The following is a 24103-nucleotide window of genomic DNA, read 5'->3' as shown; positions in this document are numbered from 1 at the left end:
CAGCACCCGTCATGTCAGCGAGGGCCCCGCCCACAGGGTCGGACGGACAGCGGCCGCCGCGCTGAGGCGCCCGGCTGAGGTGAGTGCGCGTCCCCGGGCGCTCCTCCCTCCCTCACCGAGCCCTGCCGCCCAGGGGCGGGCCGCCTGTCACGTCCTGCCACCCAGGCCCCGGCGTCCGGGACCGCGAAGCGCTCGTGGGTGACACACAGTGTGGCGGGCTGAGGGGCGGCCGAGCCGGAAGCGTTCGCGCCTGGAACGGCAGGGAGAGGAGTTCTTACTTTCCGTCCCCGGTCACCGTGGAAGGTTGTGAATAGAACAGGAACGTGATCCGAGTTACACCTTTTTTCCCCCCAAAGTTGACCCGAGTTAGAACAGACTGGAAAGGGGATCCTGACCCCGAAGCACAGGGAGGTTGAGGTTCTTTCGTTTCGTTTTAATGGGATGGTGCATATACACTTTTAAAATCCTCACCCGATGACATGTTCGCTGATTTTAGAGAGAGGAAGGGAGAGACAGCGATGTGAGCGCGAAGCGTCGCTCAGTTGCCTCCCTTGCACGCCCCGAATGGGCCGATGCGCCAGGCAGTTGAGCCGCCTGGCCAGGCCGAGGCTGGGTTCCAGTTCTAGGTCACACAGCTGTAAGAGTCAGCACTGAGGACGGAGGCTCAGAGGCAGTGGAGACGCCTGAACCTGTGGGGCTCAGCCATGGTTACGTCCCTTTAATGCGTCTCCTCTTCCTCCAGATGCCCATGACTGCGGACGCGCTTATGGACTGTACGCAGGTGAGTGGAGGGATATTCCAGGTCCTCCGTGGTCCTGATTTCACCCGTTGTCTCTACAATTGCGTCCTGGGAGCTTGGGGACCCTGAAGAAACCCGGGTTTGTAAACCCAGGTTATACGGAGTGGTGCCTATTGCTAGTAACCAATACGATGAGGTATAAAAGATTGTTCCAGACATAGGTCCCAGAATGTGCTGATGCTAGGAGGTGAGGCTGAACTTGTTTGGGGACCTGCAGGTATCCTTTCTCCCTTCTCAGGAGACAGAAAGGAGAATGGAGAGAAGGTGGGATGGTGTCAGGCCTGGATTGGCTCCCTGAGAAGTTGGCTCTCTGTTCTGGAGGTGATGGAAGAAATAGGAGGTTTGGAGCTGAGGAGGGGGTGACCGGAATGAGGTCAGGCTCCCTGTGGCTGCAGCCCAGTGAACAGACTGTAAGTGTGGGGAGGTGATAGGAACAGTAGGGAAGAGGTGACTGTAATACCTCAGGTGAGTGGTGGTGGTTTTACCAGTGTGGTGGCCGTAGAGGTGGTGGAACTGGTTGTTTTAATTAGGGCCGCCCAGAATTTCAGATTTCAAGGAAGAGAGAAAGGTAGGAGTTAGGGGTGATTCAAAAGTTTCGGGGGTTGGCTGCTAGAAAAATGGACACTCCATTAACCAGAATAGTAAGATTAACTGTTGTTGAGCTATCAGTTCTGTTTTGGGCTATCTTAAGAGTCTGAGATGCTGAGCTGCCTGGCTTGTTCAGTGATTGGAGCATCATCCTGTGCACCAAAAGACTAGGTTCGATTCCCAGTCAGGGCACATATTACCTAAGTTGTGGGTCTGATCCCTGGTTGGGATGTGTATGGGAGTCAATAGATCAGTGTTTCTCTCTTACATTGATGTTTCTCCCCACCCCCTTCTTCTTTCTCTAAAATCAATAAATGTATCCTTGGGTGAGGATAGAGAAAAAGAGTCTGAGATGTTTCAAAGAACAATTTGTGGAGAGTAGATGACCACACTGGTCTAGAACTCTTAGGAAGTGTTCAGTATAGAGACATCCAAAAGGTGACAGCCAGTGTCTGCACTGGGGTATAGCTGAGGATCACTATTAGGAGTTGGATCCTGGTCATCGAGGTGATGATATTAGCAGCCTGGCACAGGACAGTAGGGGCTGTGACTGGGTCTCATGCTTGGTTACCTGGATGGGGTGGTGGGCGTAACAAGCACAGCTGAGAGAGGTGGCTGTGAGAAGGGTCTGGGAGAATAGATGGTCTGTCAGGTGGCCAGGGTTTCCAGGGGAAGCAGAGGCATAAGAGAAATGTGAAAGCAGAAGAGTGATTCAGACAAGATGACCCCGAGGCCCCGATTATTGCTTATTTAAGCTTTGGACTCGCCAGGATTTTTTTTTCCTCCGGGATTTTTGTTATGACCCTTGGTGTATCTTGGATATTTCAGTCACTCTGGAAGATTAGTACAAGGGTACAGGTCACCATCTGGGACAGTCACAGGGCCTGGGGTAGAGGACCTCTGGGGCTGGGCTTTCCATGATGGTGAGGTGGAGAGAAGAAGGCTGTGACTGGAGAGGGGACATCAGGTGTAGCACCAGTGTAGAAGGGCTGTGGGTCCCTGAGATCTGAGGTGGTTCTCAGTGGCTGAGACTGAAGCAAGGGGCAGAATTAGGCAGGGAGGCTTTCAGAGCAGATTTTGTCCCCTCTGGTAGTGGGGACGATTGGGAGTCTAGGCACCGTGTGCTGAGGGACATACAGGAAGGCCAAGGAGATGCCTGTGGTGCAGGCAAGAGGGTGTAAGTGGTTGCCGGAGTTAGACTGAGAGAGAAGTGTGGGAGAAAGAGTGACTTGGAGAGAATGTAAACTGCAGGACCGTCAGGCCATGGCATTGAGGGCATATGTCCTAATGCCAGGCTGTTTGGATGGCTTCTTCCTGCCTGTGTGCCTGAAGTTGCTGTGGGCAAACAGTGACTGTGATACTGTGAGAAGACAGTAGGTATCTGTGACACCAGGGTCTGGTGTCTGCTCTAAGGTGGGGAGATGGATAGGAGGGTGAGCAGGGGATGGATGTCTGGGTGGGTGAACTTGGGGTCCTGAGAGAGAAGCTGATCATGGAATGATCTGTCCCTATGATGGCAGGGCTGTGTAACCTTTGAGGATGTGGACATTTTCTTCTCGCAAGAGGAGTGGGGACTCCTTGATGAGACTCAGAGACACCTGTACCTCGATGTGATGCTGGAGATCTTGGCACTTATAGCCTCTCTGGGTAAGGCCCTCACTCACTCCAATATCCTGGTCCTTGTCTGTCCTCTTCCTCTTTCCCCCAGAGGTAGCCTTGCCCTTCCCATAGTCAGACCATGGGCTCTGCTAACTTTCTCCCTTTCTCGGCACATGCGCTGTGGCTGCCAGTGTCGAGCTGTGTGCACTGCCCTAAGTAGCCCCAAATCCTTTTGCCCCAGGCTTGCAGGGAACGACCTGGGGTTCAGGAGTCAAGCAGTCAGCCTAACGCAGCTTACTTTGTTTGCCCTCTTACAGGAGAATGACTGTGTCCAGATCCATGGCACCTTGTGTTTCAAGTTCTAGTTGAGTCTGTAATTTTTTTTTTTTTAATCCTTACCTAAGGATATGTAAGGATATGTTTAGAGAGAGGAAGGGAGAGAGAAAGAAAGAGAAACATTGATCAGTTGCCTCCCCTGTGCACCCTGACCAGGGATCAAATCCACAACCTAGGTGTGTGCCCTGACCTGGAATCGAACCTGCAGCCTTTTTGGTGTACAGGATGATGCTCCAATCAAGTGAGCCACCTGGCCAGGGCTAGTCTGTAAGTTTAATAACATTGATACTATGTATAGGGTCCACCAGAGGTATCCTTTAATTTTTCCAAATTTAAGAGCAGGCACAGTTGGGTTGTAGGATGGAGAAACCATGAGAATAACCCCTTTATTTATTAGATATTATATAATAAGTTTTAATCCTTGAAGGCCCTGCTTTCACTTACATTGGGCCATAGTAACTATTTTAACTGGGTGAACTGTAGGGTACCATTTTATTAAACCGGTTTGTTTCAATGACTTATGTTAATTTAAATTTATTATTCACTATGTTAGAGCATTTGTACTCAATACAGGATACTGTCGAGTTAAGGATGCTACAGCTTTGGGAAATTTAGGAAAGGCTACATTTCAAGTGAGGCATATCTATTTTTCTCTGTTTTATATTTAGTTACTTTTCTAAGAGTATAGGAATACATTGAGTAAAAATACTGGGACTCCCAGGTATAATTTGAACCCCAGTAATGTTTAAATCTATGAAATTTGGTCATTGGTGCCTTTTAGTAAATGTTAATGTAACAGAAGCCCTGGGCTGCTCCGATTGAAACAGAACCCACGGGCTGTTTAGTTAGGGGCCCGACTGCCCGCCGCCAGAATCATAACTCTGAATACCAGAGTTTGGTGAAAAGAAAAAGAATTGTTTATTTACACAAAGTCCTGCCTCCCCCTCCCAGACCTGGCCAGTCTTACGGAAGTCAGAGACACCGTTTCCCTACTTCCCAGGCACAGTTCAGCTTTACCAGCAGCTGCCAATCACTCAGTTCTGATTGGGGAGGTCCTTTCTGTGCTGTGGTGCCCTCCAGCTCTCAATGCAGGACCGCCTGGATTCTCAGCCTCCTTGGAAACTGCCTTCTTCCTGCAAACCACATGGATCTCCTCTCCTTCTCAAAACCGCCTGGCGAGAGCTTCTTCTTAAAGCAGCCTGGAGACCCCTGCTCCAAGCCAGATGGAGGGAGCCGACAAGAGCCAGAGAGTGAGGGCATGAGGGCCAGAGAGAGCCTGAGAGAGAGAGCCTCCTAGAGCCACAGCCAGCCCAAAGATCTCCGCAGCTCCTTCTCTCTTCCTCCCTGCCTCCTCTCTCTCCCTGCATCCTCTCACGCAGTGGGTGTTGCAAAACAGTTCGGACCATTCACAGAACCCTCCGTAGGCTCTGTCTGCTTCTTCCCTACCAGCCCACAGTCCAAGATCCCTCCCATCTTCCTGAGTCTTGGAAGTAAAGCGGATCTTTGCAACAATGTATCCAGCCACTAGCTCCAGGCATGCAAGGGCATCCTGAAAGCTGCTTCCTGCTGCCTATCTCCCAGCCGCAAACTCTGGGGTTTGTTTTTGGACTCCCCTGTTTCTGTAACATTAAAAGTTGTTTATTTATTTATTTACTTATTTTCAAACCACATTATTGAGGTATGAATGGCATGTAAAAAGCTGTAACTGTTCCATGGATACAATCAGATGGGTTTATACCCTTAAAACCATCACCACCATGAAGGCCATAAACATATCCATTACCTCCCAAAGTTTCCTCCCATCTTCCATCCCTTCATTATTATTATGATTTTTTATTTTGTGTGAGTGCATGGTAAGAATACTTAACATAAGATTACCCTCTTAGCAAAAAAAACTCTTCGTTTTTATTTTTTCTATTGTTTTTCTAGTCTCTTTTTTATTTACTTCCACTTTGATCTTTTCCCCTTCCTTCTGCTAGCATTGGGCTTGGTTTGTTATTTTTCTCTACTTCCTTGAGGTGTGAGGGTAGAGTATTTAAGATCATTCTTTTTTTTTAAATATTTTTTAAATTCTCACCCAAGGATATATATATTTTTTAATCTATTTTTTATTGTTTTTCCATTATAGTTGTCCCATTTTCCCCCCTTTGCTCTCTCCTTCTCTACCCACCTCCCCCCCCTTGATATTTTTTATTATTTTTTGAGAGAGAGAGAAACATCAACGCGAGAGAGAAACATTGATTGGTTGCCTGCCATATACACCCCTTTTGATTTCATCTTTGATTCATTGTTCAAGAGTGTGTTGTTTAATTTTTGCATAGCTTTGGTGAATTTTCTAATTCTCCTATTATTAATTTTTACTTTTATCACATTTTGGTCAGAAAAGCTACTTGGGATGATTTCAGGGCATGTCTGTTAGTTCCCTTTGGTCTATAGTGTGGTTCAAGTCTGCTGTCTCCCCGGCAATCAAGGTTTTATAAGATATCAAAACATCATATTATACAGAAAGTTAAACAAAAATGATGAAGCAGTGGCTGCCGTGGCTCAGTGGTTTGAGTGCTGGCCTGCAAACCGAAAGGTCTCTTGTTCGATTCCTGGTCAGGGCACATGCCTGGGTTCTAGGCCAGATCCCTGGTTGGGGGCATGCAAGAGGCAACCAATTGACGTAACTCTCATACATCGATGTTTCTTTCCCTCTCTTTTTTCCCTCCCTACCACTCTCTCTAAAAATAAATAAATAAAATATTAAAAAAAAAAACAAAAACGATTAATATTCTCCCATTACAGTCAGCATGACTTACCAGCATTTTGCTTCTTTCAGTTTGTTGGCATACGACAGAGAGTGAAGAGACACCTTCTGAGCAGAGTGTTTCTGTAGAAGTTTTGTCATGGGTGGGTCCATCCACCCGGAAGACTCACCCCTGTGAGAAGTGTGTCCCAATCCTGAAAGACATTTTGCACCTGGCTAACCTACATGGGCACAAACCATACTTGGTTGGGGCATGTGCAAACTTACACCAGCTTCAGAAGCATTTCAGTGCAGAGAAAAGACATATGGATAGGGCACTGTTTGTAAAGAACTGCATATTCCATGTGTCAGGGAATCCCCTCACCCATAGGAAGGTTGGAAAAGAGTTCCCAGCCACATTGGACCTTCTCCAGCACCAGATCATTTCCAATAGTGAGAAGCCAAATAAAGTCTCCAAGAATGGGGTGTCACTTCATGGTACAAAACATCATTACAAGTTGCATGAATGTGGGAGAGCTTCTGGCCACAAACACAGTCTTATTTACCACCTGAGAGCCTCCACTAGAAAGAGGGATTCTGAGTCTAGCATATATGGGAAAGCCTTCTTTTGTAAGTATTCACTTGTTCAGCTTCAGAGAGTCCTCACTGGAGAAAGGCCTTTTGAGTGCAGTGAATGTGGGAAATCTTTTAGGCAAAGAGCCACTCTTATCATACACCAGAGAGTTCACACTGGAGAAAGGCCTTATAAGTGTGGCGAATGTGGGAAATCCTTTAGTCAGTGCTCCAACCTTACTGAACACTGCAGAATTCACAGTGGAGAAAGGCCTTTTGAATGTGAGGAATGTGGGAAATCTTTTGGGTGCAAATCCAATCTGGTTCGGCACCAGAGAATCCACACTGGAGAAAGACCTTATGAGTGCAACGAATGTGGAAAATTCTTTAGACAAAGCTTCACCCTTGTTCAACACCAGAGAATTCACACCACAGCAAGTCCGTATGTGTGTGTTCAGTGTGGGAAATCCTTTAACCAAAGAGCCACTCTTGTTAGACACCAGAAAGTTCACACTAGTGAAAGGCTTTATGAGTGCAGGGAATGTGGAAAAACCTTTGGATCTAAGTCCAAACTTGATCGGCACAACAGAAGTCACACGGGAGAAAGGCCTTATGAGTGTGGTGAATGTGGGAAATCTTTCAGACAAAGCTACACCCTTGTTGAACACCAACGGATTCACAGTAGAACAAGGCCTTTTGAGTGTGGCCAGTGTGGGAAGTCCTTTAGCAGAAGAGCCACCTTCACTAAACACCTGACAGTTCACACTGGAGAAAGGCCGTATAAGTGTGGTGAATGTGGGAAATGCTTTAGTCGAAGCTCCAGCCTCATTCAGCACTGCAGTATTCACACTGGTGCAAGGCCTTATGAGTGTGGCCAGTGCGGGAAATCCTTTAGACAAAAGTGTGTTCTCATTCAGCACCAGGTAGTTCACACTGGAGAAAGGCCCTATAAATGCAGCAAATGTGCCAAAGCCTTTAGCCAACGCTCCAGCCTCAATCTCCACCAAAAATTCCACACCATGGAGAGGCCTCATGAACACAGGAAGTATGGAAGATACTCCAGCATCTAATGTTGTTTAGCACTAGGAAGTCCACACTTGAGAAGAGCCTTAGACCTGAAGGAAATGTGTTGACTCCTTGTTCACTCTAACGACATGTGGCAGATTTTGTGAGGGAGCTATCTGCCTGAACTTCAACCTCATACTTCCACACATCCAGAGGGTTGATATTCTCCATGAGTTTCCAGCATGTGTGAGGCTTATGGGAGCCACAGAGCAGATTCTAAACTCCCAGGGCCCTTACCAGTTACATCGCTGCCTGTTTCTCTGGTAGAAGTTGTCTCTCATCTCTACAGCCTTGCACAGTGTTACATCGGTCATGGCATATGCCGAAGGCAAGGGACACGTCTGTGCTTTCTCCCATTCTCTGGGGGGAAATCTTAAGTAGTTTGTGCCCTTACCTTGGGTTCCCTTTTCTGTTGATTTAAGTGTGAAGTTGACTCAGTTTGGGCCACAAATGGGTTCTGCTGGAGGCTAGAAGGGAAGGTTACCTTTTTCATGGAAAATTTTGGTCTCTCCTGATAGTTCTTTATCTTTCCAGCCTCCAAGTCACCAACCAATAACTGTCTGCTTCCCATTGCTCTGTTTTGTGCAATAATAAAGGCTTATTATTGAATCTACCTTGAATCTTGGGGGTTCTCTTCACTGTGTGGGGTGGGCGGAAAACAGAATTGGGCTTGGTTTGTATGAAGGGCTAGACTGCTTAAATTTTTTAAAAATTATCAATTACAGTTTACATTCAATATTATTTTGTATTACTTTTAAGTGTACAGCAAAGTGGTTACATAATTGTATACTTTATAAAGTGTTGCCTCTGATATTTCCAGTGACCAACAAGGCATCATACATATTATTACAATATTATTGACTATATTCCTTATGCTGTACTTTGCATCCCTGTGACTACTTTTTAGCTACAAATTTGTACCTCTCAGTCTCTTCACCTTTTTCACCCAGCTTCCCAACCTACCTCCCCTCTGGCAACCATCAGTCTTTTCTCTGTATTTATGAGTCTTAGTCTGTTTTTTTTTTTAATTTCAGTTACATTTTATTTTTTAAATTATTTTATGAATTATGCTCTTACGGTTGTCCCAAAATTTTCCCCTTTGCCCCCTCCACACTGCACCGCCCAACTCCCTCAGGCAATCCAACATTTGTTCATGCCCATGGTTCATGTGTATAAATTCTTTGGCTACTCTTATTTCCTATCCTGTACTTTACATCCCCAAGGCTATTCTGTAACTACCTATTTGTACTTCTAAATGCCCTCACCTCTTCACCCATTCTCCGACACCCTCTCCCATCTGGAAACCATCAAAACACTCTCTGTATCCATGATTCTTTGTCCTTGTTTGCTTAGTTTGTTTTTTAGATTCAATCGTTGATAGATTTGTACTTGTTGCCATTTTATCATTAATAGTTTTGATCTTTTTCTTTCTTAATCCCTTTAACATTTTATGTAATAATGATTGGTGATGATGAACTCCTTTAGTTTTTTCTTGTCTGGGAAGCTCTTTATCAGCTCTTCAATTCTAAATGATATCTTTGCTGGCTAGAGCAATCTTGGCTGTAGGTCCCTGCTTTTCATGACTTTGAATATTTCTTGCCAATCCCTTCTAGCCTACCAAAATTTCTTTTGAAAAATTAGCTGACAGTCTTATGGGAGTTCCCCTGTGGGTAACTAACTGCTTTTCTCTTGTTGCTTTTAAGATTCTCTTTTTATCTTTAAACTTTAGCATTTTAATTATGATGTGCCTTGGCGTGGGCCTCTTTGCATTCATCTTGTTTGGGACTCTCTGTGCTTCATAATTATTTTGAGATTCATCAGTGTTGTTTATGTGACTAGTTATTCTTTTTATTGTTTAGTATTCTTGCCTATGGATATGCCACTCTTTATTCATTCATTCCTCTGTTAATGGGCAGTTGGAGTGTTTCCGGTTTAGTCCTATAAGAAGTAAAGCTGGACATGGGCATATAATTCTTTATATAAATGTGTTTTCTCTTGTGCCAATACTTCAAAAGATGTAAATGTTTTCATATTTAAGAAACTGCCAAACTGACTTAAATTGGTTGTACTCATCTGTGTTCCCACATATCCATGTAGTAATATTAGTTATAATGAATAATAGTAATGTCATACATTTTCTTGTACACTGCATTCCTGACTCAGGAAAAATGGGATATTTCTTCTCCTTTGAAATTACTATTTCGCATCCCACCCTTTCCCACATTCTCCATTCATTTATGCATCCTCCTCTTCATCCATTAGATTCTCAAAGGCATTTCCTTGCACTATGTCTCCCTGACCTTTATGTTCCCAAAATATCATTATAATATTTGACCTTGCCTGTCCTACATCTGACTGCAGAAGCAGCAGAAGCCATCAAATGAATGGATTGGCTGCTCTGCCAGCCAGTGTCTGTGTTCAGCCTCAGCTCAGATCCTGAGTCTATTCCAAATGTTCCCCTATCTCCTCAATCCAATGTCAACCCTTGAACATTTCAAATGCACCTTGAACTCGTCATGAGTAACAGGATGTCACCATCTTGTCTCCTATTCCAACATCCTCAGTTTCAGTAAATAGTCTTACCATCCAAATAAGTTTGAAATCTAGGTTCAGTTTTTGGCCATAATATTCCACACAGAGCTGAGAAATTGTGACTACATGACAGAAGTCCACACTGATGTCTGAATGTTTCTCTTTCATGGGTCCTAATGTTATTAATACTTTAATTCAATACCAATTTTCCATACATATTTTATCTGTTGTGTCTGCATGCAGTGATGATGATTGGGTGGTTGATTATTTTATGAGCTGTTGAAACATTTGGATCCTACTTCTATTGTTACTACTACATTTATTAGCTAGAAATCCTATATAAGGAATTTTCTGCAATGTTCTATATGGTTACCTCAAAATACAGCCTGTACAGAAAAAGAAGGAAAGAACTTGATACTTTCACTCTAATTAGCAATTTCCCAAATAATTATTTGGATCATGGACATCATCCTCAAACAGTGACAAAATGTCTATCTCGGGGGTGAAACTGTCCCCTTGGCACACAGGCTCAGATTGTGACCATGGCAGCCACTGTCTTAGTAGGAAAAAAGCATTTGGTAAGCCACTCTTCACATAAATCTTAAGATTTTAAAATAAGTTGTATCTATCTTAGTCCATTCAGGCTGCTATAAGAATATACCCTAGACTGGGTGGCTTATAAGCAACAGAAATTTACTTACAGTTCTGGAGGCTGAATATCCAGGATCAAGTGTCAGGAGATTTGGCGTCTGGTGAGAGACCTCTTCCAGGTTCATTGACAACCCAACAGCCTCTTTCTCTGTGTGTCGGTACCTGGAGGAAGAGGCAAGAGGATTTTTTTGGGTTTCTTGTAAGGACATCACACGCCACTGCAGGGGGCCCAGATGGGATTGGTGCCCAAGGATGGAGCTCAGCTAAGCAGGATTAGAGCCCAGAGAGAGAGGAGGGATCCCCAGTTGGAGGAGTACACAAAGAGCATGAAGGGATTTCACTGGTGCTTCGAAATGTCACTAGGTCAAGGGGATGATGAAAAAGGGAAATTATGTCAAGGGCCCACCTGATCACATGGGTGCAGGTGGTTACCTGGGTGGGGTGCTCACAGCCTCTCGTGGGGATGCTGAGGCAGCAGGAAAAGATGGTTTTTATAATTCGCAATAGTGTGTCCATTGCTGCGTTAGGAGCATCTGAACTAACAAGAGGCAGAAAACACAACGGGGGCATTCCCTTACAGAACACCCAAAGGCCCTCCTTTCTCGGAGCCTCTGCAAGCCCCTTCCCAGCTTCCCTCCCCAGTGTTCCCGAGGCTCAGCTCCTAGAAGGGGCAAAGAATCCGCCGCTTGGTCCGATGCCGGGAAAAACTACATTACCCAGAAGGCTATGCTCCGCGGGTCTGCAGCGATGCGCGCCAGACCAATGAGATTAACGGAAGGGGCGTTCCTGGCCCTGTTGGCAGGGGTGGGACTTCCGGCACATCTGGGTAGGTGTCCGAAAGTAGCGAGGTGCGTCTGTGAGCCCCGCAACGGGGTCAGGGCAGCGAGGCCGCCTGGCCAGCGCCTTCGTGGGACCTGGGGGACGGTCGGCGGAGCCCGTCCGATGGCGTCGGCGCGGGTAAGTGGACGGAGCCCCAGGCCGCTCGCCCTCTGCGGACGGCGGGGTCCGGTGACGTCTCGGAACCCCGGGATGGGGACCCTCGGCTCCGGGTCGCGGTCCAGGCCAAGGGCTACGTGGGGTCGGGTCCCGTTTCTTCCCCCAAGGGGATGCCGAGTGGAAGGGACACGCGGCGTCTGGAACCCCCGGGACCCCACGCCGTGCGCATCGTGCCGCGGAGCCCTCCTCGTGGGTCCGGCTGCGCGCCGCGTCAAGGCTGTGACCTTGCGCAAGCCCTTCGCCCTGAGCTTGGTTTCTCGGGTATAAAATAGCAGGAACACCGAGGGTTTCTCGTCCGAACTGAGGCAGCGGGACAGGACACGCGGGTGATGTGCGCCCAGGGTCCAGCGCGGGCCAGCGGTTCCCCGACAAACGAAGCTGCGTGAAGGGGAGGCAGGAGGGGCGTCTTTGAATGGCGGCCGCGCGACGGCAGAAAAGGTGACACGCAGCTGGGAGCCAGGAGGCCACGCAGTTTACCTTCCGGCTGCGAGCGGGCGGAACTGGCGTCCCAGCGGCGCAGTGAACCCGTTTTCCTGCTCAGGACATTCAGTCGGATTTGAAAAGCGAGCCCATTGGAGTGCTTAGTAACGTTAGTGTGCAGGAGTGTGCCGTTCTCCGGGCACAAACGCACGGGTGGTAACTGGCAGACACCCCGAGTGTCCCCATCAGATCCCTGTCGGGACCTGTCTTCTTGTTAATTTCCTGTCCACGGGCTTCCTCCCTCGCTTTATGCCAGAGTCACTCCAGTGTGCCTTCCGGAAAGAGGTCTTCCCTGTTGCCCCATCTAAGGGGGACTGTAATCTCTTCAGTTTCCTCCGTTTTCTTGTCTTCGGCATTTTTAGGGCCTTCCAATGTTTTCTTACTCACTTATTTAGCTGCCTCATTAGGCTGTGTTTCTGGCCTGGGCCGTAAGTTCCTGTCGCTGCTCCATGCCAGGACTAGAACCGCCTGGGCTTGTAGAAGGTACTGGATAAACGGCTGAATGAATGAATGGGTCTCCCCGTCAGGGGAGGGAGAAAGAGAGGGAGAGAAACATCAACGTGTGGTTGCCTCTGTCACATCTCCAACTGGGGACCTGGCCCTCAACCCAGGCGTGTGCCTCGACTGGGAATCAAACCGGCAACGCCCTGGTTCACAGATGGGCACTCAATCCACAGAGTCACACCAGCCACGGCTCCCATCACTCTTATAATCAATGAAAACTGCCCAGTGTGGCCTGCAGGGTTCTCCTGGATGTGCCCCTGGGGCTACCTCTGCTCTTCTTCCCTTCCCTTCTTCTCTTGCTCAGGGCACCCACCCAGGCCATCTGGAACTTGCCAAAGCCCTGCTCACTGGGCAGTCTTTGCACTTGCATTGCTCTTTCTCTGGGGCTCGGTCCCCAGGTCTCTGCATCCTTCCTGTGCATCAGTGTCGCCTGTTAGGATAGCCTTTTCCTGGCTGTTTGAGTTCTAGTTAAGGTACCCCTGGCTCCAACCTGGCCCCAGCTCTTCACCATCTTTTGTCGGATGTTTAAATCCTGCTTCTGCTCCTTACCTGTGAGATTGTGGGTGAGTTTCTAGAGCTGCCCGAGCCCCAGGCCACTGACTGTGACATGAAGGTGATGATGGCACTTACCTCATGGGCCGTGGGAGGATTAGGAAAAGTCACAAAGTACACTGAACACTAACCTGTGCAGGTCCTGCAGTGTTTGCCGTGCGAACGTTTCCTCCTTAGTTCTCAAAACTGCCTGGTGAGGCGGGGAATATTGCTGCACTGATGGGGAAATCGAGCCTTGCTGTGACCCGCACAGCTTGATGTCGAAACCTAAGGTATCAGAGAGGGGTCCCGACCTGGAGATTAAAAGACAAACGCAGACACAAGATTAATGCAAAGCGGGGGTCAGGTGGTCCATTGCCCTTGGATGGAGAGACAATGACCCCAGCCTGAGTCCACCAAGTTTATTTGTAATGTTCCATCACAGCAGCTACTGACATCAGCAGTCAGGAGGTAAAACTAACAAGTGAAACTTCTAAGAAACGAAACTGATGAGAAACTCCCGAGAAAGCTGTAGGCAGAGTGTTCTCAGATATCTTGTAAGCAGCTTCTGCTCTAATCTAATGGACCGGATGTTCCCTGCTCCTGCTTTGTTTCCAGCTCCCAGGGCTCCAGCTTTCGTTATCAAAAGGCTACATGTTGCAGACGTGTTCAGTCAGGCAAGACCTTGCAAGTACCTGACCCATCAGCAAATGTAGACAATCAGGCAAGACCTTGCAAATACCTGGTCCTGGCCAAGCGAGTTCGCCTTCATTTTGTAACTTCAGCTTTCACCGTCCCCTACAGAAACTTAGAGAAATGATGTGATGTCCTCCCTGGTTCAGAGTCAGGAGTTTGATTCAGTCCCGGGAGTCTGGCACCAAAGCCTGGGACAATCTCTACCCCAGCATGTGAAGCCTTCCCCTGGGGCAGGTGGGCGGCAAGGACCTAGGAGGCTCAGCTGCTGCTGTTTCCATTGTTGAAATTAGCATCATGGTCATTTCCACCAGAATGCTCCCCATCTGTGCCACAGTCCTCATGGGAACAGCACTGTCTGCGTCGTCTCCAGTGGGTTCCCCAGGGCAGGCTTTTCTCTCAGCCGCAGCTGCCCTGTGCCCAAAGTGACAGCCTCTGTTCCCATGCCCCTCCCCCCCCCCGCCCGCCTGCAGCAGTCTGGGAGTTTCCCGTGATAGCAGGGAGTGTCAAGCCGAGCTCCATTTGGCCTTGATCAGCCCCCAGACTCACAGCTGCAAGATAAACAACTGAATTCAATAGTTTATCTTTTTCTTCCCCATATAAAACAGCCCCTCCTTCCCTAGGAACCCGGAGTTGGGCCATTCGTGGCACGGCTTCCTCCCGCTTGCTAATTCCCTCAAATAAACTTCTTTTTGTCTGTTCGCTGCCTCCTCATGGTTCTCTGAGTGACTCTGTTCTTACACAAAGGCCCTTCTTCTCCCCCTTTGCACCCAGCACAGAACTTGGCCCTTAGAAGACCTTGGTGATCCAGGCCTGGGTCTCTCAGCACCTTTGCCAGTGACTGAGTGAGGGGCTCTGATCTCACCCAACAACCCCAACGCGCATGAGACTAATGTGTTTGACTTTCTAGGCACCAGTGACCTTCAAGGATGTGTCTGTGACCTTCAGCCGGGAGGAATGGGAGTTGCTGGACCCGGTTCAGAGGACCCTGTACCAGGAGGTGATGCTGGAAATCTGCAGTCTCCTGGTCTCGCTGGGTAAGTGCTCATTTCTTATCCTTGTGGGGACCCCGATGTCTATTTCTGGCGGGTCAAGAAGGTCCCAGAAGCCACCTTCTCTTTTCCCCACAGCCCCTGCAGTTTCCTGGCTCCTCCTCCTCCTGCCTGGTCTGCCTGTGTCTGCTTCAGGGATCGCTGGCATGGAAATATGTCTTTCTGAACCCTCACTCTCACCCCAGTGCCCAGCATGCTCAGGCTTCAGTCTGAGGTCTGTATTCTGGATTCCACAGGAGGGGAGGTCACTGGCCCAGCCTGGTTGGATCAGGTGTCCCCAGTTAGCAAGGCCCTGGGTGATGGGCTGTTCTCAGAAGACAGGGTGAGTCGGGCAGACTCCCACATGGCATTTGTCATCAGTGCCAGCCAGGAGTCCTCTGAACACCACAATCTCGGTATTGCGGCCCCTGGTGTCTACATGACAATCATGTCTCCTGAGACCCGACCGTGCAGGAGATGGTTTAGAACAGCAGATCCCAACCCAGGGACCAGCTTGTCCCTGGGCGGACGGGCTGGAGGTGGGTAATAGGAGGTGGAGCTCCCACAGGCTTTGCTTGCCTGCCGCCCAGTTCCCAGCAGGCCAGAGGCCAGTGCTGGTCTGCAGCCCATGGGTTGGGGCTCCTGATTTAGAAGGTGTGTGGGAACGTCACGGTGGACACCCCGAGAAAGCCAGTCCCTTCACCTTCTCTGTCTGGCATGCTGGTTGTTGTCAAAAGAAAGTCTCACTGGTGCCGAGTCTTCCCTGCCCCCCAACTGTGACTAATGACTCTCCTCAACAGAGCGAGCCACCGCCGGCTCACAGCTCTGAGCGTCTACACGAGCTCACTGGGACTTCATGGCACTGTTTTTTATTTCATTTCATTGCTGTGTTTTGATGGTGACCTTCTGTTGTGGGATGTGAATTCGACTTTCTCATTTGCCAGAGAAAAACAGGGTTCCTTTTAGAATAAAATACCGAAGAACAATATAAAGTGGGTTGGTTTGACGAGAAACCTTCAGTAATGATGGCACACTGTGGGTGTTAGGAAGGGGACATCATTCTAGGGTGAATTGTGATGAGTTGTAGAAGAAAAACAGGATTTAGGAGTATGTAGCCAGGGGTCATAACCTGTCTTGGATGCTTGAAGAAAGGCATCTGAGGAGGTGACTCAGAGGCTAAGAGCTAAGTGGGAGGGGCGGTGAAGGAGGGGTTCCAGGTGGAGGAACCAACTTGAGAAGCTGCCCTGCAGTGGGAGTGAGCTCAGCTGGCAGAGCCAGGGGACATCTGCATCACCTTTGGTCCCGCCCCCTCCCTGAGGTCGGTGCCAGGCACCTAGCACATGTCGCTGACCGTGCCTGAGACCTGTGTGAATGGACACCCATGCCTCAGTCATGGACTTCTACACGGAACCGTCCGGTCTCCGCTGAGATGTACTTGGCAGCATGTAAGGGAATGGCGTGAAGGTTCTCTCTGCTCCCCTCCCTGGACCGGCACCTGCGCGCCCGGGCAGGGTCGTAGGGGGCCGCGGCAGTGACGGAGGCAGCGGGCCCTTGCTCAGCCCTCTGCTCCAACACAGGATTCCCAGCTTCCTCTTCAGAATGAGGATCCAGCCCCGGGTTCCCTGCCTACCCCAGATGACTGACGATCAGGGGGGCCATTCACCGACTGACTTCCACAAGCAGTTTTCAGCCCTCTCGGGGCACCCACACTCCAGGGGGTTTCTCAGAAACGGGTGCCTCTGCCTCACCCCAAGAGCTGGGGTTTCTCCTGGTGGAGGCTGGAATCAGGGATCCCCAGGCAGTTCTGAAGAACCAGGGGTTTAAGAGAGTTAGATGGGCCCACCGTCCCGGTGCCCTGTGGCTGTGTGGGACAGTGGCACGCACCTGAACCGCATCGGCTTCTATGGTGAAGTCCAAGGGCAGTGCTGTTGCGGGACGGACGCAGCGCCCTCCACAGCAGGTGCAGCCCAGGAGTGGGATTTGTCCCCTTGGTCTTCACTTTGGGAGCAGCTTCTTTCATTTTCGTCCCTGTCCTGAAGTCCCAGATACGACGGAGGGGTTTCCCCCTTCTCTGCAAAACACCCATATCTGATGCTTTCTCCATCCACAGGGCATCCGATTCCCAGGCCAGAGCTGGTCCACCTGCTGGAGCACAGGAAGGGGCTGTGCGTGGTGAGGAAAGGCCTCGCACGGAGCACCCGTCCAGGTAGGAGCCAGCGGGTGGCGGTCACGGCAGCCTCGGGCACACCACTGCTTCTGAACTCCTCTGTGAAACTCTGTGCCCTCCTGGGGCTTCTGTTGTTTCTCTCACGTCAAGGTTCGGTGTGCCTCAGCATGTTTGCCATGAGCCACACCGTTAGAGAGACTCTAATGTCACAGAGTAGCAGTGAGGTTACTCCAGCCACTTGCAGCTGGAGCAGGAGAGACGCGGCAGGGAGCAGTGACAACGGGAGGGCACGTATGCTGCACTTCACGCATCCCACTGACAACATCTGGGCACCTGGTCACACTGGCGCTCAGGACTGGGGACTGCAGGTAGCAGCGTGCTCTGGGATCACAGCCAGTGGCTGGGCCCATGTCGGCTCGGCCTGCTCTCGGAAGGCTAGTGGTGACGGTCCCTGTATGACTGGGCGGCTGAAGGCTGTGCTGAGATGTCAGTACAGTGCCTGGCCTGGAGGGGAGGTAACAAAATTTAGCTCTTAGTGGATCCATGTAATGACACAAATCATGAGTGATAGGGATTCCGCACATTCCTTCCTGGACCCAGAGGAAAGGGGGCCTTTCTTCCCCCAGAAAGGATGATCTGCACTGTATGCACTGTTTCCCACTCTTCCCCGCCTCTATCCATTCGTCCATCATCCTGTCGGTCCATCAGAAGCTTAGAAGCCACACCTTGCACTGCATCTTCTTGCCTACCTCACCCCAAGAAACAGCAAGGTGATGTTTGGTCCACATCTGTGCTGTGAGTGTGGCTGGACCCAGCCGTGGTGAGCCATAGTGTGTCCTCCCTGGTGGCCCTGAGGCCGCTCAGCCAGCCTGTGAGTATCTGCGGCCAGCCCCACTGCAGCCTCCGTTCCAGGTGCCGCCCCAGCCTCCGTTAAGTGTCTCAGAGGCTCATCCTGCCTTAGAAGACACCCCTGAGCATGCCCGCTCCTCCCCACCCCTGTTCAGAGAAGGGCCTGCCATCCAAGCAGGTGACATGGGAAGCCCCTTGTCACCTCTGTCTCCATCAAGCCCTGCAGCCACTCGTCCCCACTCCTGTCCACTGGACATTTATCTGTGTCCCCGAACTCATCACCTCCACCACCTTCACCCATCATCTGTCACCTGGATGATGCCAGAGCCCCAGCAACTCTCTATCTGCTCTTCCTCCTGCTCCAGCCCCTGCGACACGCTCCAGATCCTCAGTGTCGCTGGAGTCTTAGCACACAATGTCATGTTAAAAGAACAGGCAATGTGCTTCCTGCTCCTCGATCCTCAAAGGCTCATTGGTGTCCACCTCACACCTGCGCCTTACCCTGTCCTCTGGAAGTCTTACCTGCGGTCGTGGCCAGTGGGAACTTAGTTTTTCACTTGTTGTTTCTTTTGCCTTGTCTGTTTTCATCTTCTCTGTTCAACATATAATGTGCTCAGGGTGCCTTCACTTGGGGGAAAGAAACACAAATGCTTTTAGATCTGTGAACGTCACAGCCAACACAGACTACATATAAAGCCAAGTTCCCCGAAGGAGTTGTCTCATTTCTGGGAAATATGTAGACATTTGACTTCATACCTATTATTTAAACTCTCCTTGCCCTGGCTGGTGTGGCTCAGTGGATTGAGCTCCGGCCTGTGAACCAGAGGGTCGCCAGTTCGATTCCCAGTTAGGACACATGCCTGGGTTGCGGGCCAGGTACCCGGTTGGGGGCGCGTGAGAGGCAACTGATTGATATCTCTCGCACATCGATGTTTTGCTCTCTCCCTTCCCCTCTCTAAGACTAAATAAATAGAATCTTTTTAAAAAATTTAAACTCCTTATTTCAATTCTTTTACTTCGGAAATGTACAAGTGATGTGCACAAATCTGAAGGATTCAGCTTAAATTGTTACATATGTATGAACTGAAATGTCCTCTGCCCCAGTCAACATTTAGAGTATTTCTAGGACCATAGCAGGTTCCTGGTGCCCCAGCCTTGTCAGTAGCTCCTCCTACAGTGGTACCCACTGTCTCTGTGGGTTGGCTTTTTTCTTTTTCTTTTTTCGGTGTGTGTGTGTGTGTGTGTGTGTGTGTACGCACACGTGCCTGTGCCTTGAACAACAGACATTTATTTTCTCACAGTTCTGGAAGCTGCAAGTCTGAGATCAAGGTGTTGGCAGGGTTGGTTTCTGCTGAGGCCCGTCCTTGGCTCTTGGCTGGTGTCCCTGCTGTCATCCTCGCTGCGCAGGCCAACAGTGAGAAACATATAGGGAGGGGCAAAAGGTTCACAATTGTGAGGACACAAAACATAGTTTGTTATTCTATTATTATTTATTAATCATATTTTCTATGTGAATAATTATTAACCTACTTTTGCCCCACCCTGTATTAGTCAGGGTTCTCCAGTGACTCAACAAACAGGATATACTGTATTTTTCGCACTGTTAAGATACACCTGACCATAAGATGCACCTAGGTTTATTGGAGGAAAACAAGAAAAAAAATATTGTGTACTAAAATATTTAATAAAATATAACATAATAATATTTCAACCATGTAAAGTGAACAGCAGTCAACAGTGGTATTAAGAACCATCAGCACTGTCATTAACAAATGAAGAGAAACTTAAGGTTCAAGTACTCTTCTAATTTTCTGGGAACCCCAGGTCAGGTTATACACATCACGGTCTGTGATGCAATATTTGCTCCATAAGACGCACAGACATTTCCCCCCACTTTTGGGGGGGGGGGGGAGGAAGTGTGTCTTATGGTGCGAAAAATACGGTATGTATTTTATTTATTTTAAAGAGTTGGCTCTTGCGATTATGAGGGAGAAGCAGTTTCGAAGTCTTGCAAGGCAAGCCAGTGTGCTGGAAGAGTGGATTTTTGGAGGTGAATTCCTTCCCTCCCTGGGGATGAGGGGGGTCAGTCATAAGGCCATTAACTTGTTGGCTGAGGCCCACCCAATTGTGAAAGATAGTCTTCTTTTTCTCAAAAGTTTACTGATTTAAATGTTAATCACGCTCAAAAACTACCTCACAGCAATATCTAGACCGGTGTCTTGACTGAACAGCTCAGCGCGATACCCTGGTCAATTTGACATGTGAAACTAACACAAAGAACAAGGATGACGACCCCCAGTTTAGTGAACACTCACGTCAAGAACCGTGCTGAACACTTTTCTCCTTTACCCTCCATGGCAGCCTGGGAAACTGGGTCTCTTCATCAGTCTCTCACATGAGAAAAGTATGACTTACAGATGAAAGACGTCCATCCAAGATCAGCTCATTGGACAGAGGCCAGGGTTTAGGGGAGACCCAGGCATGCTGGCCCCAGAGCCCTCACTTTTAACTGGCACAACGATGCCTCACAGAGCAGAAGCTTGTCTCTTGTACCATTCGGCCTGCGTATCCCCTTGACCCCTCTCCTGAAACCACCCCTTGATGTCGGCTTCACCAGGTGACTGGTACCCTTTTCCTCTTTCAAGGGTGAATCTTCCCCATTTCAACCCAGTGCCCCTCTCTCTTCCTGTCAACTCTGAATTCTCCATCAGGACCCAGCTCAGGGGCACCACCCTAGGGAAGGTGACTCTTTTTCTTCTCAGTCTTGTTAGGTGCCACTTGTCGATACAGCACCAAGAGACATCGACCTTACTTCTTGGGGGCACACTCCTCCCCTGCCCCGACAGTGTCATCAAAACTGCCCTCACTCCCCTACTCTGGACTGTGAGGAGGGGTCTCCGCACTAAGTCCTGTGTCCCGTGGTCCAGCCCACTGTCCAGATTTTCCCTTTCATGGGGCCAAGGATACAAGGACCGTCGTTGGGAGACCAAGGTTATAGGGACGTCAGAACACAGCAAATTCCAGAGGTGGCATTTTTGTCCTCACGCGCCCACTGAAGTTTTGCCTATGTTTCTTCTATGTTGTGTCACTAAAAGTCTCCTTCTGTGTCCTGGATTTTTCTTCAGGTGACGGAGCCAAACTTCAGACCAGAGGGCCAAGCACCACTCAGCCGGTTTTGTGTGAGGGAGCCCAGCGAAGGCGGACTCCGGAATCATCCAGGGACTCCAAACTGGAGCCAGCCAGGGACCGGGAAGGGCTTCTGGGAGTGCGGCCAGAGACAGACCCCCACAAAGACACCCATCCTGGGAAGAGGAGCCTTGACGGTATCGGTTTGGAGACAGAGGACGGTCTGCCCTCTAGGGTATTGCAGGAAAGAGCCTCCCGGGGAGCTGTTCTCCATGAACGTGACCCACAGGGACCAGCCAAAGGCACCAGGACCCAGGCGGGACGGAACCTCTACAAGTGCAGGCAATGCGGGAAAGGCTTCAGCAGGAAGTGGTACCTTGCTCGCCACCAGCGGGTTCACACGGGGATGAAGCCCTACGAGTGCAACGCGTGCGGGAAAACCTTCAGCCAGAGCTCCACGCTCGTCCGGCACTACCTCATCCACACCGGGGACAAGCCCTACACGTGCCCAGAGTGCGGCAAGGCCTTCAAGCGCAGGTCCTACCTGGTGCAGCACCACCCGATCCACACCGGGGAGAAGCCCTACGAGTGTGCCCAGTGCGGGAAGGCCTTCAGCCACCGCTCCACCTTCATTCGGCACAAAAGGACCCACAGCCGGGAAAGGCCCTTCGCGTGCAAGGACTGCGAGAAGGCGTTCAGCAACCGGGAGCACCTGGTGCAGCACCACGCCGTGCACAGCGGGGCCAAGCGGTTCGAGTGCGGCGCCTGCGGGAAGGCCTTCCGCTGCCGCTCGGAGCTGCTGCAGCACCGGCGCGTGCACACCGGGGAGCGGCCCTACGTGTGCGCGCAGTGCGGGAAGGCCTTCCACCGCAGCACCTACCTGCTGCAGCACTCCATCATCCACACCGGGGAGAAGCCCTACAAGTGCGGCCTGTGCGGGAAGGCCTTCAAGCGCAGGTCCCACCTCCTGCAGCACCAGCGGGTCCACACCTGAGCCGAGCCGGCCTCACCCACGGCCCCTTCCTGGTCTGTCAGAGGGGATCGACATGGGAGGAAAACACCCTTCCAAGCGAAGAATGTCGGAGAGGGTGTTTTGTCGGCTCTGAAACGCACGAGTGGTCGCCTTGGCGAGGAGCCCTGGGAATGCAGTGAATGCACCTTGAGCCGCAGCTCAGCCTTCCCTCATCAGGGCGGGAGAGAAAGGAGAGAAGGTGGGTACCAGGGGGTCCCCCTCCATCAGCATCAGAGAACTTACTGGGGAGAGATGCTCGATGTAACTACTAAGGACAGCCTTAAGCCAAAGGGAAAATTCTTACTTGCCGCCTGAGAATTCATAATGGAGAAGCCACGTAATTGTCATCGCTGTGAGCAAACCTGGGACAGGTCACTTTGATACAAAGAGATCTGATCTGATCACTGAAGAGAGTGGGGGGAGGGGTGGAGAAGGAGGTTGCCCACAGCAGTTGGTGAACAGACCAGGACCAGACTGACCAAGAAGCTGAACACCTCTGGTGGGCATGGATGGGCTGGAAGGTTTAAAATAAAAGGAGGCAGAGATTGTCTCTCTGACTCTCTTTCTCGAGGATTCCTGGGTGATTGTACTACAGTTGCCTGCAGATGGTATTTGGACAGAAGGAACTCTGGGTGCAGCCGAGGATCAGGCTGGCCTGGCAAAGGGCCGCAAGATTATTTTTCTTCGGGTGTTCTAGAGGGGGTGGGCTTTGAGGCAGAAACCTGCCAGTCTTTCAGAATTGTGTCGTTTTTGTATCTGATGTTGTTTTAGTTTGTAAACTAATGCTATAGAAATAATTAAAAACTAACCTGAAATGTTAGGGGAACTCAGGAGTTAAAGAGTTTAGCCTTAATTGATAGGCTTAATGATTAAAGCTGTAACTAAAGAGTTAAACGTTTTAGCTTTAAATGACAGGCCTAAGTGACTAATGCAAGTGGAAAACTTATTCCAAAATTGTGTAGCATTTGAATAAAGACTCCTTTCCTTTATCACCAAACCTTTGCCTCCGGGATTTTGCCTAGAGGGTGGCAGTGGGCAGTGGGACCCCACTAGCTAGCTGCCTGTGGCTGGTTGACACCTAGAGTGGGACTGCAGGGTTTCCTAGTCACTCAGAGTTCCTCTGCATGCCCGCTCAAGGTGCTGGCTGCCTAAACACATCTGGCAGGTGGGAAGGAAACAGGTCAGGGAAGGGGCCATGAAACGAAGTACAGGTGAAGACCACGGTTTGTGAGATTGCTTGGCAGAATATTTGCTGGTGAGGACTCTGGAATAATGCAGTCACGGATACCAGTTTTGTTGATTCTCAGGGTTTTTGGATTTTTCTGGTTATAGCTCTTGGCCGGTGCGTCCGAGTCAATAAAGGCAGTTCTGTGCCAGCTCCTAGAGGGAGCCCACTGGGTAGGATTTTGGCAGACTTGAGCATGTACTTGTCATTATCCAATGTCCAAGGAGATATTGACTTATTATTGCAATACCTGTGTGAGAGAATCATCAATCGATTGCCTTTTGCACTCCCACAACTGGTTGTTGCAGGATTAGAAACGGCATTTAAAGGGTTAAAAAACTGAGGCTTGACACAGTACTTACTTTTTGTTTTTCTTTATCTGTTTTGTTTTCTATGTAAAGACTACCAAAATGAAAATCTTGGAGTAATTTCCAAGTTAAAAATAAAAAAATCAAGTGAGTGCCTGTTTGAAATTAAAAAATGAGAATTATATGCAACAAAGTATCTTTTTAAGCTACATCAGCTAAAAAATTAGTACATAAAATTAGACAACATAAATCCATTGCTGACAGTAATTATTAAGTTAGCATGCTGGGTGGTGTTGCAAGGAAAAGCTGC

General features: G+C 49.5%; 2 protein-coding genes across 2 annotated transcripts; both read left to right on the top strand.

Moving 5' to 3' along the window:
• The first annotated feature begins 12 nt into the window (after positions 1–12).
• Positions 13–8308, top strand: LOC149995660 (uncharacterized). The gene is given in 5 exon segments (XM_090260971.1): positions 13–79; positions 743–781; positions 2908–3034; positions 6144–7677; positions 7679–8308. Coding segments are annotated over 4 exon segments (1725 nt in total). The 5' UTR covers positions 13–79; the 3' UTR covers positions 7704–8308.
• A 2454-nt stretch (positions 8309–10762) lies between these two features.
• ZNF550 (zinc finger protein 550) lies at positions 10763–23902 on the top strand. The gene is made up of 5 exons (XM_090259277.1): positions 10763–10798; positions 11674–11697; positions 14986–15112; positions 17217–17312; positions 21248–23902. The coding sequence occupies exons 1-5, from the start codon at positions 10763–10765 to the stop codon at positions 22240–22242; spliced, it is 1278 nt and encodes a 425-aa protein (XP_090115403.1). The 3' UTR covers positions 22243–23902.
• Positions 23903–24103: the final 201 nt, after the last annotated feature.

The sequence above is a fragment of the Furipterus horrens genome, unplaced genomic scaffold (assembly GCF_987537825.1).
Source record: "Furipterus horrens unplaced genomic scaffold, mFurHor1.1.pri manual_scaffold_13, whole genome shotgun sequence".
NCBI classification, from domain to species: Eukaryota; Metazoa; Chordata; class Mammalia; order Chiroptera; family Furipteridae; genus Furipterus; species Furipterus horrens.
Note: the sequence above shows the minus strand (reverse complement) of the source record. Positions and strands in the feature narration are given on the sequence as shown.